This window comes from Orcinus orca, chromosome 10, assembly GCF_937001465.1.
Source record: "Orcinus orca chromosome 10, mOrcOrc1.1, whole genome shotgun sequence".
Lineage (NCBI taxonomy): Eukaryota > Metazoa > Chordata > Mammalia > Artiodactyla > Delphinidae > Orcinus > Orcinus orca.
The window spans coordinates 101,914,195-101,929,834 of NC_064568.1; the positions used below are offsets into that span (position 1 = coordinate 101,914,195).

At 54.5% G+C, this 15,640-nt stretch overlaps 1 protein-coding gene across 1 annotated transcript; it reads left to right on the forward strand.

Annotated features, from left to right (window-relative positions):
• The first annotated feature begins 274 nt into the window (after window positions 1-274).
• NRN1 (neuritin 1) lies at window positions 275-8,972 on the forward strand. Its single transcript, XM_004281058.2, has 3 exons — window positions 275-533; window positions 4,644-4,788; window positions 7,802-8,972. The coding sequence occupies exons 1-3, from the start codon at window positions 479-481 to the stop codon at window positions 8,028-8,030; spliced, it is 429 nt and encodes a 142-aa protein (XP_004281106.1). The 5' UTR covers window positions 275-478; the 3' UTR covers window positions 8,031-8,972.
• The last annotated feature ends 6,668 nt before the right edge of the window (window positions 8,973-15,640 follow it).

Consider the following 15,640-nt stretch of genomic DNA (forward strand, 5'->3'; position numbering starts at 1 on the left):
AGGGGGCGGGGTTGGGGGCCCGGGAACAGCGAGAAGGAGGGGGGCGGGGGGTGGGCGGCCGCGGGGCTGGGGAAATGGTCACCTCCGAGAGGCGAGAATTCGTTCGGATCGCACATTAATTGGAGATAACTGATTAATTCGAGCTTCTGATGACTATAAATGGCGATTCTCTACCAAGGTGTCTTTATTTTTTTTGAAAAAGAATCATTCCTTGTCATCCCCCACGTCAGGCCTGCTCGTGGGCGTGAGGCTGTACTTCCTCCGCCCCTCCTAATGGAGTGAACCATTCCCAGCACCTCCCCCTCTCCCTCTCTCTTCCTCGCTCCCTCTCTCTCTCTCCTCCCTCTGCCTTCCCCGTGCATAAAGTCTCCGTCGCTCCTGGAACTTGTTGGCAATGCCTATCTTTCAGCTTCCCCCCGCGTTCTCTAAACTAACTATTTAAAGGTCTGCGGTCGCAAATGGTTTGACTAAACGTAGGATGGGACTTAAGTTGAACGGCAGATATATTTCACTGATCCTCGCGGTGCAAATAGGTAAGTGGCCGGCGGGCCGGGCTCGCGGAGGTACGGCGGACGGCCGGGGCCGAGGTGCCCAAAGGAACCGACTGGCCCGCGGCCGCCCTGGGGTGCGGAGAAGGCGGCAAACCTCCAGGGGTGGGAGCATGGGATCCAAGGGACTCGCGCGTCCCGGGTTGGTTTTCCTAAAAAAAAAGGGGGGGGGGGAGAGACTCCAAACGTTCGCCAGGAAATGTGTGCGGCTGGCGTTTTCTGGAGGGTTTTCCCCCCTTTTTCCAAAGCGCACGTCCGTTTTTGCTCCCCTCTCTTGGGTTCACCAGGTTTGGTGCGCTCTGGGGAAATGCACTGGTCCCGGCGATACTGCAAGGTATTATTTTTAAGGGTCAAAAGGTGAATGCAGGAACAAGATGGCTAGGCAGCTACAACTGGAAAGTTTATGTGCAGAAAGCAAAGATATTCTGGGGTTCAGACTGCAGCATTTAGAACTTTGTCATCCTCCCGCCCGCCCCCCCCCTCCCCCAGCCCCAGTATCCTAGCTGCAGCATTGATACCGGGCAACGCAGACCGGGCTGGGGGGCAAATTGAGAATGATCGGGAACCCCAGAGTACATCTTTTAATATGCTTATCATTGAGGAGCTTGAGTTCAGCTAAATATATGTGGATATAATTTTCTATGCTCATTTGCCTGTTCCTTTCCACATAGGCATCAGTATTTTCTCTATAAGAAGGGGTTAAGAAGTGTTTGCAATATGTCGTGTTGGGTGCCTGTTATTTTTGTTTGTTTGGGACTGATTACGGGTGGGTTTATATAGTCCCCATTTTATGTTAAGGAATCTTGAGTCCTAGCTACACTGTCATTGTTTAAAAGTTCACATTTTTTCATCCAAAATGAAGAAGGCATTATGGAAGGGAGCGCTAGAAAACCCCCATCCCTGATGCGGGTCAGAGCATTAATTAATGTGGCCTAAAAGTGAAAGTGAAGCAGATTATTAATAGAACGGACAAGAGAAAAAATAGAAACTCTTCAAACGGGTTTTCTGGAGACGAGGGAATTGTTGGTGCCTATCACTTCAGGCTGTAGCATTCTTTGCAGACAAATCCTTGCAGTATTGCGGGGGGTGGAGGGGCTTTAGGGAATCGGTTTGGGGCAAGAGATGAAATGCATAACATTTTTCTTCACGAGAAATGTGGGGGAAACAGGCTTTGGAGTTATCTGCATATTAAAATGGATTCTTTGCAGTGGGTTTTGTATGCATTTGACATGATTCTGAGTATCTGGTTTTTTTGCATGAACATTGTAGGGGCTTTAGAACGTGTGGATGCAGGATGTTGACGTTGCCTTTAATTCTAAGAAACGATTTGCTGTTTTGAATCTGGCTGTTTTGAATCTTTGACATTAGTGCAAAGAGCTGCAATAAATAAAGAACATTTCTGATTGCAGCAAATCCCTTAAATCTTGGAAATAACTGGATGTGGCTTTTGCAGTTAGCCTGCAGATTTTTAGAGAGCAGGAGACAGCAGTTGTTTTTGATATAGGGATTGTAATCTGCTTTCCCGGTAGGAAATAACCTTACTATGGATGGGGTAAAAAAAAAAAGACAGCGATTGTGTATGCGAAATACGCTTGGAACACAGTAACCTCGGCCCGAAAATGACCATTTGTTGGCTGTGGAATTGCAATGGAGTATACTTGTTCCCGAATGTCTGCCCTTTCCCGCACCAGAGCCTCGATCTTTATTAATTCCCAGCTGGGAACTGTCCCAAATCACTGACATTTGGCAAGAAAAGCGGGGGGTGGGGCAGGGACGGGAAGGTGGAGGGGTGGTGAAGGCAAATGAAGGCTAGGCGGGAGGAAGTTTGGAATGAATGAGAGGTCGAACGAATGAATGAACGGAAGGAAAAGGCACAAGACGCGGACACCGCAGAGAACGGGGAAGTAGCCTGGGTCGCTCGCCCGAGCCTCGCTGAACGAGGGTTCAAGAAGGACGGACAGGGTCGCGCCGGCTGCCCCCTGCCCGGAGGCGTGAGCCTGCGAAACACTTCCCGCGCGCAAGCCCCCGGCCTCCCCAGCCAGCCAGAGACCGCGGAGTCACAGTTGCAAAAAAAAAACAGAAATTTTCACGACTTCTTATTTTACACGCGCGCGCACACACACACATGCGCGCTGTGACATGTCTTCTCCTCCAGCAGCCCCTGGAAAGATAACGCGACAGGAACGCTTCCCGCGCCCCCCACCCCGGCGAACCCCAATTCTCCTTTAACATAGTGTCAATGCATCTTAGGGGCAACTTTTTCACCACCGAGTCTTGGGGGTGGAGGTAAGGGGTAAGGAGAGGCCGGGTGCCAGGGCGGGAGGGAGGATGGACTGTATTTTATTTCGTTTCCTCGCTGCAAAGCAGCATCTGTGGTACGGATTATAGAGGGCGCCGCGCAGGGTTGAATTCATCGGGACCGCGTTCTGTTGGAACAAAGATTCGTTTATTCAGTGTTCTAGCTGACACTTGCAGTCGCAAGGGCTCTTACTGTTTCGTAGGGGGACCGGGAGATAGATAACGGTTTACGTATCTGCCCGAGCCGAGGTCGAGTCCCTTCCCCAGAGCTTCCCGTTCCGGATTAGAAAGCGCAAGTCCCGCCCAGCTCTTCCTGCAGCAATTTGCAAACGGTGCGCTCTCGGAGGCCTCTGCAGCTTCGGTCACCTTCCCGCTCGCCTGCTTCTGGCCCGGCTCTGGGCACCGGCGGCTTGGGGTGGTGAGGTCCTCCCCGGAGACACCCACACGCGAGCCGCGGCGCCCTGAACACTGCCGGGAAGGGCCCGGCGCTCAGGGTCCAGGCACTGGAGGCCGAATTCCATTCCGAGAAGATTCGCCCCTTCTCTCCCCTCCTCTCGCCCCAGCAGCGCAGATCTGCGCTTCATGCGCGCCCTCCTGGCGTCCCGGATGCTTTTGGCCGCTCGTCTCGGAATCTTTAGCCCAGTTCGTGGGCCTTGGGAAGGAGAGAAATGGCCACGGCAGCGCGCCGGCCGCCTGGAGCCGCGGGGTCTGGCCGACCTGAGACCAGGAGCGAGGGCCTCGGTGCGGCCGGGGTTTCTTCCTCCCCCACCCCTTCTCCTTCACCTCCTCCCACCGCCCAGACTGCGATCCCGGTCCCCTCTGGAGAGAGCCCGGAGCTGGAGGCCGAGAGCCCCTGGCGGCAGCCATCTGGGCCCTGAGACGCACTGCTGGGGCCTGGCGAGGAAGGGTCTCACCCCCCCACCTCCCGCTGGCGGGAGTGGTGGCCGGTCTTTCCAGGGGAGCCGAGCCGCGGATAGAGGCGGAAGGAAGCAAGGGGCCGGCCTCACGGGTTTGGCCTCCGCGGAGGTGACCCGGGGTCATTAGCTCAGACACATCCTGACTCTGCCGGGCCGCGACTGCCCCAGACCACTCGTCCCCTCGCCCAGTCTCTCGGGGTCGGGGAGCGAGGACCTCACTAGGAACGCACACTGCATGGTAGACAGTCGGTCTTAGAGTGAAACAATCCATGTCGGTGGCTGCTGGTAGCTTCCAGCGACTTTATTAGTTTGTTCATTCAGCAGTGTTTGCTGAGTGCCCGCCGAGCCCGAGGCTTCTTCGCCCGACGTGGCGCTCGGTTCGGCTCCCGGCCCCCGGCTCTGCCGCCTCCCAGCCCCTTCCTCGCCCCCGCGCTGTGCTTTCGGACCCCCTCCGTCACCTCAGAAACGGAAGATCTCACTTGGAGACCCTTGACGGGCTCGCTGGGAAACGTTGGGAAACGAAGGAGGGAGTGAGGAGAAAGAGAGAAATAAAAGAGGCGGGGGAGGTGAGAAGAGGGGGCGATGGAAACAGAAAAAGAGATGGAGCCAGATGCGGGAGGGAGTAGAACAATAGGAAGGGCCTCGCCTCCCCTGTCCACACCGCTCACGCACCGGCCATCCGCAGAAGACGCGCAGTTGGGTGCGGGTCGCTCGTTCTCGGGCCAAACCGTTCATTCACCTTTGGACCTGGCGCTCCCCGAGCCCGGGCGCTAGTGGACACCGCTGGACGGGGTGAGGCGCGCCGGGCCCAGGCGGGCGGGCCGTCGGGCTGCGGGGCGGGGTCGCGGTCCTGCTGACCGGTGTTCCCTCCTCCCCGCAGCGTACCTGGTGCAGGCCGTGAGAGCAGCGGGCAAGTGCGATGCGGTCTTTAAGGGCTTTTCGGACTGTTTGCTCAAGCTGGGCGACAGCATGGCCAACTACCCGCAGGGCCTGGATGACAAGACCAACATCAAGACCGTGTGCACGTAAGTGTTCTCTCTGGCCCTCGAGGTTTCCTTTCGGGGGGGGTGGGGCGCTGCGGAGGTGGGAGGGCGCCCCGCCTCCCGCCGGCGGTCTGTATTTGGCACCAGTGCGAATCCGCGCCTTCTCACCTTCTGGCTCCCACCCTCAGGCCTTTGCCGGGGCCTGCCCCGCCCAAGGGGACCCTGTGGCCTGGGATGGGCAGAGGATGATCCTTTCCGCCGGGCCCAGTCCCACCCTCCGCAGCCTGACCCGCGCGCACAGAGGCGCGCGCAATCCACGCGCTGGAACCGGGGACGAGGGTTTGGAGAGCAGCTGGCAGTTCCTCGCTGCGCTTTGAGGCCGTCTTCGTCTCCCTTTCCTGCTGCGCGAATGAGCACTTCCTGAAGAACGGTTGGTTTGGTTTGAGGGGCGTTTTTGGTAGTTCTACTAGGTTCGCTTAAAAGGAAAGGCACTCCCCTATTTTGTCCACTTCCTCTAATAAAACTCCCCTCCGGTGCCCGCCAAGAAAATTCGCGAGCACCAAGGGAGTGCAGATCCCTCTTCCTCTTTCTAGGAGAGAGACTGAAAGAATATTTTGTTTTGTGCCAATGACTTTGCCCAAGAGGAGCATGTCCCAAATGTCCAGTGATCACTTCTGCGGAGTTGGTAGCCAATTCGGAGCTTTAGAGTAGTTACCTTTCTTGCTTCCCCCCTCCCTCCTCCATCTGCAAGGTGTCCCCAGGCCAGGCCAGGAGGGAGTTCATGGACAGGCCCAGTGGCGTTTTTTCCAGAGCTTGGCTGGAAAGCACAGCTCCCACTGGCAAATGAGGGTAGCAGAGCCCTACTGTGGTGGACCAGCTGCATTTTAGCTGCTGCAGACCTTAGAAATACTCCCATCTTCTGCAATACACATGCACACACACTGCTACTTCATTTTTCAAAAATAGTTGTGAACCTCCCCACCCCCATAATGGTCCTTCCAATAAAGCCAAGGCAAAAGGTGTTCCTTGTTTCCCATAGGTTGGAGTGACCATCTTCTGCACCATCCTTAATTTTGCTACACTGTCTTAAATACCCTGGTGGCCACCAGAAGCCACAGCGGCTAAGTGGCTGCTACTTTCCTATCAGGAAAGGGACAAAAGGCTGGGTCTGGGATGCACACCCACCTACTTTAATCCTAAGTGTCTGATGATAGGTAAGAAATGTACCTATAACGATGGACAAGAGGCTAAATACGGATCAGCTCTCAAATCCTCCATCACTTGCCAGAACTTGGTTATTCCAAAGCTATTTTAATTTTTTAGCAGGACTTTCGTCCTGGAAAATGGAAATGAGGCGGGCCCCTCTCAGAGGTGGCAGCCACAGCTGGGTCAAGGCTCCCACGCTGTTGGTGGCACTGAAGCCCACCTCTTCTCAGTGCCACCTGGATTCTGTCATCTTCCACCATGTCTCTCTTCCAGGAAGGCCCTGTCCCCATCTGGGCATGCATGAGGAAAGGAGAGATTTAGACATCCTTTGGGAGGTGTAATTATGCAGAGAGCTGTCCTGCCGCCTCTCGGTTTCTCTAAATCTCAGTATTTATTACACATTGAGGAACCTGGAAGCCCTGCACCCCAGGCCCCCCAGTCCTCATAAATCAGACTCACGGAGGTCATTAGAAAACAGCCATTGCTCAAGGCCGTCCAACAAGCATTTATAACTTGACTGTCAGCCAGAAGATGGGGTGGGAGTGGAAACCAGGATAAATCGTGCTTACAGTCCGGGCTAGTGAGCAGAAAGGAGAGAGGGGAGAAAATAACAACCACATTTCGTGGAGGGCCCTCCCTGGTGACCTGGCGCTAAGGGCCCGGGCGAAGTGGGAGCCCGCCCAGAGTTACCGAGGCTCACTGATCGACCCAGCCCCGAAAGGAGACAGCGCCCCAGGAATCGATCACGGGTTGGAATGATATTTAGTCTCGAGATCTATTTTGGGTTTTCAGAAGAAAGGGGGACAATAAAAAAAAAAAAAAAAAAGGACAAGTTGGCTGAAGGTTGTGGGGCGGGGCTCGGAACCGAGCCCAGGAGGAGCGAGTGGCTGAGTACCGCGCGGGGCTCCGGGAAGAGGAGAGAGGGGAGGGCTGGGAGTAGGGTCCCTCGAAGGCTGGCAGCGGCGGGCACCGCGCCGGCCCAGGAGCCCGGGCCTGGGGGTGCTGGCAATACACCCCGAAGGCCGCGGAGGTCCAGGGCCACGAAGAAGCCTCGGGAGAGGGGGAAGGGCAGGGCCGGAGCTCTGGGGTTTGAGGAAGCTGGAGGAGGCCAGGAAGCCAGCCCCGGGGGCCCGGGCGCTGACACTCACCGACCCCGTGGAGGGGAGAGGCAGGCCGCAGTCTCCGGAGCGAATCAGAGCCGGGGGGGCGTGGAGAGCAAGGCGAGGGGCCACGGAGGACCGAAGCAAGCGAGTAGGGGGAAGTGAGGAACGGAACAGAGGAAAACCGAGGGAAGGGAAAAGGAGGAAGACAAAGAAGGGGAGAGGGAAGAAGGCGAAGGGGAAAGCGGGAGACAAAAGGAGGAGCGGAGGAGAATGAAGGCCACGGGGAGAGTGCGCGGCGGCGTGGAGAGGGAGGGAGGGAGACAGAAGGGGCGGGCGGAGGAGAAAGCGGGAAGCCCGGAGGGGAGGGCCGTGCTCCGAGCAAGCAACCCGCTTGCAAGCCAGGAGGCATTAATGGGCGGCAGCTTGCGAGGCTTAGCACTGTTTTCCTAGCTTTGCCCGCGGAGGCCCAGCAATCTGTTTGCGCAGGCCGAGGTGCCAGCGCGGCGCAGCGGGCGCGGCCCGGCTGCCGGGCCGCGGAACCAGAGAGGGAAGGGGCGGCCTCCACCTGGGTCAGCGGCATCCAGGCTGCGCGGAGGTCCCGGGAGCGCCCACCGGGCCCCGCCCGGCGCCGGGCCGGCGGAGAGGAGGTCGGAGGGGGGCGCCGGGAGGTTTGCCCCGGGCGCAGGCCCGGGGTCCTTCCCGCGCCCAAAGTGAACCCGCTTCTGTTTTGTTCTGTTCCTCGCCAGATACTGGGAGGATTTCCACAGCTGCACGGTCACAGCCCTTACGGATTGCCAGGAAGGGGCGAAAGATATGTGGGATAAACTGAGAAAAGAATCCAAAAATCTCAACATCCAAGGCAGCTTATTCGAACTCTGCGGCAGCGGCAACGGGGCGGCGGGGTCCCTGTTTCCGGCGCTCTCCGTGCTCCTGGCGTCTCTCTTGGCAGCTCTAGCGACCTGGCTTCCCTTCTGAGCGCGGGGCCGGCTTCCCCCGCGCGCCCACACACACTCACGCCATGCTCCCGGAAATCGAGAGGAAGATCCATTCGTTCTTTGGGGACGTTGTGATTCTCTGTGATGCTGACAGCACTCATAGGATTGTGGGAAATCCTGGTTTTCTTTTTGATTTCGTTTGTTTTTTTGTGTTTTATTTGCCAAATGTTACCGATCAGTGAGCAAAGCAAGCACAGCCAACATCGGACCTCAGCTTCAGTCCGTCTTCCCACAGAAATACGAAAACGGCAAACCCACCCCATTTTTTTAATTTTTATTTTTTGGCACAAGAATCTCAGGAACGGCCCTGGGCCGCCTACTATATTAATCATGTTAATACATGACAAATTACGGGCTCCTCCTAATAGGAAAGAGAGGAGAGGAGAAGGCCAGGGGAATGAATTGAAGAGAGAAGCATCTCGTGAATAATTCACACTCACGTCTTTCTAACACAGTATCTTGTTTTGATCATTTCCACTGCACATTTCTCCTCGAGAAAAGTGAAAGGACGGGTTGTTGGCCTTGTGTTTTAAGGCTAGGAGGGAGAGAGGAAAGGGGTTGAGGAAACCTCGGGTTAGAGGTACAGGCTGCCAGAAAAAAAACGCTGCTGAAATCACTGAGAGGTTAAGCTTTACCTGCTCGTGTTGATGCACCTTTCCAAGTCCACTGCCTTGAGTTTCCCTCTTGTTTTAGCTGTTACACATACAGTAATACCTGAATATCCAATGGTATAGATCACAGGGGGGGGGGGATGTTAAATGTTAATCTAAAATATAGTTAAAAAAAGATTTTGACATAAAAGAGCCTTGATTTTAAAAAAAAGAGAGATGTAATTTAAAAAGTTTATTATAAATTAAATTCAGCAAAAAAAAAATTTGCTACAAAGTATAGAGAAGTATAAAATAAAAGTTATTGTTTGAAATGGGGGTGTCGTCTGTTTCCTGCCCCAAGCCTGCTTTCTTGGCCGAGCTCTCGGGGTTACCTGAAGGGACACAGGATGCCAGGTGATAAGTTCACCTGTTCACAAGCCACCTGCTAACCTACCGTCTTCAAGCAGACCCTCCTCCACCAGGACACCTTGCCACGTCCCTGAAATTGTGTTTACTTAAGAGAAAGAGGAGATTATATTTTAAATAAGTAAATGGCAAGGATCCTTTCTAGGTGAGGTCTGGGGACACCGGGCTTGCGCGCAGCTGAGAACGCACACGCACACCCACGCGGGTCGGAGCCTCAACGACCGGCCCCGCAGGCCGCGCCCTCCCGGCGACACGCCGCTTCCTCTGCGGTGGCCAGAGGCACCTTGCAGAGGAACCACCATTAAGGGCTCTCACAGAGGGGCCAGATGCTGTGGTCCCTGGCAGGGATCAGGTGAATCCTTTCATAATTAGTAAGACAGCTCAGCTGAAATGGCGAGGAGACGGGGCCTATCGATCTGGCAGTCGAGCTGCTTCCACCTCTCCTACTTACAGGCCCGCATGGCCTTACAGAGAAGTAAACATTCGCGAATAAACGCGAGCAGAGGAGCGCGGGGTCCGGGGCTGCTGGATGCGAGCGGGGGGGGGCGGAGCAGACCCGAATGTGGGTCTTTGGGCTCAAAGACAGCGAAATCGGATTTCTTGGACAAGGTGAGGGTGGGAGGGAGCTGCGGGGGCCCCGAGGGGTCTGGGGGTGGAGATGGGGGCGGGGAGGGAGGCTGAGAAGGCTGCAGCGGGTTCCCGCGACGCGCTCCTGGAGGGTGCACGGGGCCCTGAAATGCAATGTGTAAACAATCGCTAGAGTAACAGTTCATAAATCAAACCCAGTAGGTCGCAGCCCAATCTGCATTCCCGCCACGGATTGAATTCCAGCAACACATGCGTCCCTGCGCCCCGAGCGCTGGAAGCCGCCCGGTTTCTTAATGGCAGCATCTATTAGCGCGGCGGGTTCACGCACGCCACCTCGCCTCCACTCCTGGGACTATTTCCCTCGCTGCCCCCCGCCCCCAAGCCGCCCCCTCCTCCGCCGACCCTGCAGTCTCGGGCCAGACCAAAGGAAATCCTCGCTGCCTGCGCCGAGTGGCCACCCACCCCGGAACGCTGGCTGTTTGGGTACATAGAGTTTGGTTTTGATCGTTTCATTTCAATGTAATTTTCGGCCTAAGTGTAAGTGGGACGATTCTAGCCTGAGTTCAACCCCTGGAATTCAAATTAAAATGTCTGAGCCTGTTATAAACACGAATCTATTTAATGATGGGGGGGAAGGAGGAGAAAGAGGGTCTACTCGGGCCAGTCTTGCTTCGATAGCCTCCCCTCTCCTATTCGTGTTTCTACCTCCGCAAACTGGGGGCGAAGCAGCGCGCACCCCTGGGCCCATTGCTCGCCAAAGGAAAACGCACGCGGCGTTCTCCCCAGGCTTTGGGGGTGGGTGGGGGGAGACCCCCGCGACACAAGGAGGACACCCCTCCCCTCACAGCGCAGTCCTCCCTCCTAGAAAACGACCTCCTCCGAGATCTGGAAGGAGGCGAGGCTGTGGGAGGGGAGAGGGGCGGGGATTGGGAACGCGGGCTCGGTCGCTCTGGTCTCCAGGAACCTGGTCCTCCTGCTGCGGCTCCAGCTGCCTCCTAGGTGGGGCCTCCCTCCAGGGCGGCCTGTCCCAGATCGTCGTGGGGGGGCCCTCCAGAGAGCTGGGTGCCGTGTCGGGGCTCCCTCGCCCTTTGGTAGGCCGGGGAACACCCTCCAGTGCTCTTGGAGAGAGAGCCCAGGGACGCAGGGCCGTGAGTCCCGGAAACGCGGCCGCATCGCGTAGAGGACTTTTCTTCTGGTTGTAGTGATTGTTTAGATTATTATCGCGCCGTCTTCGACTATAATTTGTTGTTTAATCATGATGACATCTCCATATGTTAGTTGGTGTTATCGTTTTTAAGCAGCAGCGCGGTAAGCCCTGCTCCCAGCTCGGGGAGGTAGTAACCAACGTGAGCACGAGTCACGTCCCACCGCTGAGATGGGGTTTGGGGGTGCGGGCGGTGAGGAGTTGGTATCAGGCACCGAGGGGATCGTCCTCCCGACCTCGGCCCGGTGGTTCCAGCTCTGCGCATCGCTTTGCACGTGGCCCACTCGCGCTAGGCTGCCAGCCCTTGAGGACCTGGGGTCGGGGAAGGGCCCTCCCACTCCATCCCTTGCCCGAGTAGATTCAAGGCACAGAATTCCACTGGAGTGTAATGTTTGGTTATCCTCAGGAAAATGTCAGAGAGGCCAAGTCCAGAGCCCCCGGCTCGGCCCCCCAACTCCAGGGCCCTTGGGAGCTGGACGTATGGGGGGGAGGAGACACGCAAGGGAAGAAGAAGGACGGGGGTGTGGAAAATGGAGGAGAAAGTTGGGGAGAACCGGTCCGGAAGCAGGACGAGCGGAGGGGAGAGAGGAAAGCAGGCATCTTAGACTGGAGACGACAGCGTTGTGGACAGAGGTGGAGGATAGAGATGAATCTGGGACCTGTTTTCATTCAGGATCCTCAGGGAAGCGAATCAGCCCAAGGACCACCAGGTAGATTCTCTTTCTGGGCATCTGGAGATCCTTTCACTCCGGCTGAAGGCTGGAGGGCGAGGGCCCCACGGGTGGCAGCGCCATGGGGCTGGCCAGGCCGAGCCCAAGCGTGGGAACTCGGATGGACGACACGGAGAGCAGCCTTTCCCCTTTTCCACTTCCCGAAATTCCCTCAGTGCTGGCAGAGCTGCTTCCGGAAAGGTCTTCCTTCGACTCTTCTCTCCCTCTCCCCACCCCACACAAGGGGCTGCGCCCTGGCAGTGCCAGGCTGGACGCGGGTGGCCCCAGGGAGAGGTCCACTGTCCGGAACAGTCCACCGCCCTGTCCCACGGGACCCGAGGGAAGGTTCGCTGCCTCTCCTTTCTTCCGAACACCTACCAAAGGAAATCAAAGTGTTGCTGCCCTTGCCCCTCGCCCCTGGAGTGAAAAGAAAGTGGGGAGAGCCATGAGGACACGCGCTGAGCAGTTGGCTGCTCTGCACTCCGGAGGCCTGGGCATCAGGGAACTTTCTAATGAAGGAGTTTGGGGTTTTCCCCCAAGGAGAAGAACGGCATCTTCCAAGGGCCTTCCCTTGAGATTGAGGTGGGGGCAACCTGGGGCCCAGACCCAAATACCGGCATAAAAAAACTGGGCCCATAGAGAACAGACTGGCGGTTGCCAAGGGACAGGGGGTTGGGGGAGGGATGGAGTGGGAGGTCGGGGTTAGCAGGTGTCAGCTTTTATGTAGAGAATGGGTAACAATGGCTCTACAAGTTCTACTGTAGAGCACAGGGGGCTATGTTCAATATCCCGTGATAAACCATAATGAAAAAGAATATAAAAAAGGAATATATATATGTATAACTGAATCACTTTGCTGTACACCTGAAACTAACACAACATTGTAAATCAACTATACTCCAATAAAATAAATTTAAAATAAATAAATAACTAAAACGAACCAAGAAGAAAGAAAGAAGAAAACTGGGCCCAGCACTGCCCAGCCAGGCTCGAGCAGCCTCCCGGCTCCAGCCCCCGAAAGGGAGTGGAGACAAGGAGTGTAACCTCCTGTCCAGATTCTCGCCCTGGAAGGACATGCCTTTACAGTGAGGACCCAGGAGCCAGAAGACTTCTGTTACCAGCCTCATAACCATGGGTGGCTTCCTTAACCCCTCCAGACCTCAGTTTCCTCCTCTGTAAAATGGGCACGATCATACCTTCCTCATGGGGTTGTACTTTGGGTCAAATATGATAACATGGGTGAAGCGCTTTCGCACTACATGCCTCTTACCTGCCGTTAGCTATTATTATTCTTGTTTCCTCCTGCCTCCAAACGGGCTTAATCCCATGGGTCTCACTGAATTCTTCAGAATAACCTAGAGGAGAGCACCTCATTTATGACCTTTAATACTGTGGAGCAATTTTCCCTTATACTCTAGCAGCTTCATTTCCTCTTGCTACAGGCTACCCAGCACTCCGGCCCACTCCGGCCTTCTCAGGAAGCTCTAGATGATCTCCCTGAATTAAGTCAGCCTCTGGACAGGCTCTGTGATTGCAGACCCTACCCCACCTCCAGCTGGCGCCAGAGCCCAGGGCGGGCCCCTGGCTCTCCTTGCCTTCGAACCCCCAATCTGGGGTCCCTGGTTTTCTCACCGCTAACGGGTTTGCTCCTGGAGTCTCCTCCACAGCTTCCCTCCCCACCCCTAGCCCATCCCCCCACCCCCGCCATTTAGAGTAAACTCCTCTCTCAGAATTTAACCCAAAAAAGTCATTCATTTATTGTAATCCGCCACGCAATACAATGATACGTGGAGCGAAGAACATTAACCCAGCCTGCACTAATGGTAGTAGACACGTGGGTCCTCACACACCTCTCCCTGTGCTCATGGAAACATAGCCTGACGTACACCTGTACTGGGCTTTATTTCAGTTTTACAAAATTATGATATATATTTCTCTTCTACTAATCCTTCAAGATCAAGAGCTAAGCAAATAACTCCTTTTAAATAGTTACACAATATTTCTTAGACAGCCATACTACGATTTATTTAATTTTCCACCCATTGATGGACGTTTAGGCTTTTCAAGTTTTGTGTGTATGTCCTACGAATATTGTCGTAATAAATATTCCTCTTCAAACAACATTGTGTACTAGTATTTTTATTTCTTCGATAGACTAAATTCCCCCAAACTTGGATTGCTGGACAGGAGGGTATGTATGTGTGTTTATTTGTTATTTTTTAAATGTATATGTGCTTTTAATTTTTTTAAAAAAACGTTGGATTACTTTCCCAAAGAGTGTGGATTGCCTATTTCCCCACATCCTGATCAACACTGTACGTGAACACTTTCTTGGTTTGTCAGCCCAGTAGATACCTGGCGGCTTTCTGGAAGGCCATACTTCCCAGCTCTGCATCGGGTGCTCTGGGCCCCTCTCTGCCTTGATCACCACCAGAGGCCCCCCAAGACCACCACCCAACTGCTGGGGAAGGTCCAGCTAAGCTTTGGGTCCCCCTCCCTCAAGCAGTGGGGCAGCGACAAGGGCCAAGTCAGGCGTAATCACTCCTGGAACTCCCCTGACTTTGTCTCTAATATAATGCACATGCCTCCGGGCTTGGCCAGGGACCACGGGCAGGTAGCGTGGGGACTCGGCCACTTCCAATAGGGGACGCCCCCTGAGGCTCCGTGGGCCAGTGCCAAGGCTGGATCCCTGGCCTGTCGGCAGTGGAGAGTGAGGAAGGAAGAGGTCCACAAAGATGACAGCTGAACATCTCTTTTCCAACCAATGAGACCAGCTGGGAGCGAACCAGGAGGATGGGGGATTCAGGGTACCGAGACCTGGATTATACTCTGTCTTGTGTCTCTTCCCCACTTACTCTGCCCCGCTTCTTAAAAGATTTAACTTACTTTTATTGAGCACTTACGACATGCTAGGCATTAGACTAAATCTTTGCCAACATCATCCCATTTTTGCACCCATTTCTGTAGGCTACCGTATTAGCCTTATTTCACAGGTAAGAAACAGGTTTAGAGAAAGGTTAGAAATTTGCCCCAAATCAGCAGGCAGAGCTGAAATGTGAGCACGCGTCTGTTTCAGGAACCTGTTTTAAGACTTCACTTTGCTGCTTCTATTACTATTTTGAGCGAAAAGAGAGATAGAGAGCATGAGGTAAAAAAAAAAAAAAACAGCAATGACAAAGAAACATGAGTTCTGTGATAGGTAGAATAATGGCCTCGAAAAGAGTCCTAATCCCTGGAAGCTGTGAATATGTTCGTTACATGGCAAAGGGGAGTTTAAGGCTGCAGATGGAGTTAGGTTGCTAACGGGCCGACCTCAGAATAGGGAGGTTATCCTGGGTTGCCCCTGAGGGCCCAATATTCTCAGGAGGGTTATTAAGAGTCAGGAGGGAAGCAGAAGAGGTCGGGGTCAGGGGATGTGAGAAGGACTCCACCCACCTTTGCTGACTTTGAGGATGGAGGGAAGTGCCCACAAGCCAAGGAATCTGAGCAGCCTCTAGACAGTGGAAAAGACAAGGAAATGGATTCTCCCCCAGAGTCTTCAGAAAGGCATGCAGGCCAGTGACGTTAGCCCAGCGAAACCCATGCCACACTTCCGACCTACAGAACCAACCGTAAGATAAGAAATCGGCATTGTTTAAGCCACCAAGTTTACGGTAGTTTGTTACAGTTGCAAACAGAAAAATCATACAAATCCTAATTTTTATATTACAGATATCCAGAGAGCCTGGGTGTACGGGATGTATGTTTGCTGAGAACTGCTCAGGGCCCGTCTTTGAGTTTTGGGGGGTGGAGGTAGGGGTCATGGCAGCTTTATTTCAGCCTGGGGCGGGGGCAGTAGTATATGTGAAGGAAAGAAGACATTAGGGGGTAAGTTTCAAAGGACAAGAAACAAAAAGTTGTGTTGACGTCTTACCATGTGCTGGCATAGAAACTTTCTCATTATCTTCTCCTCCTTTTTGTGTCCCTTTGAGCTGCAAGAGCCTCCTATTTGCTCCCTTTTCCTCTGGTAATTGAATGGACACGCAGGTGAGTTACTTGGTTCTGTACCAGTCGCTTGCACGCCTGCTCAGAT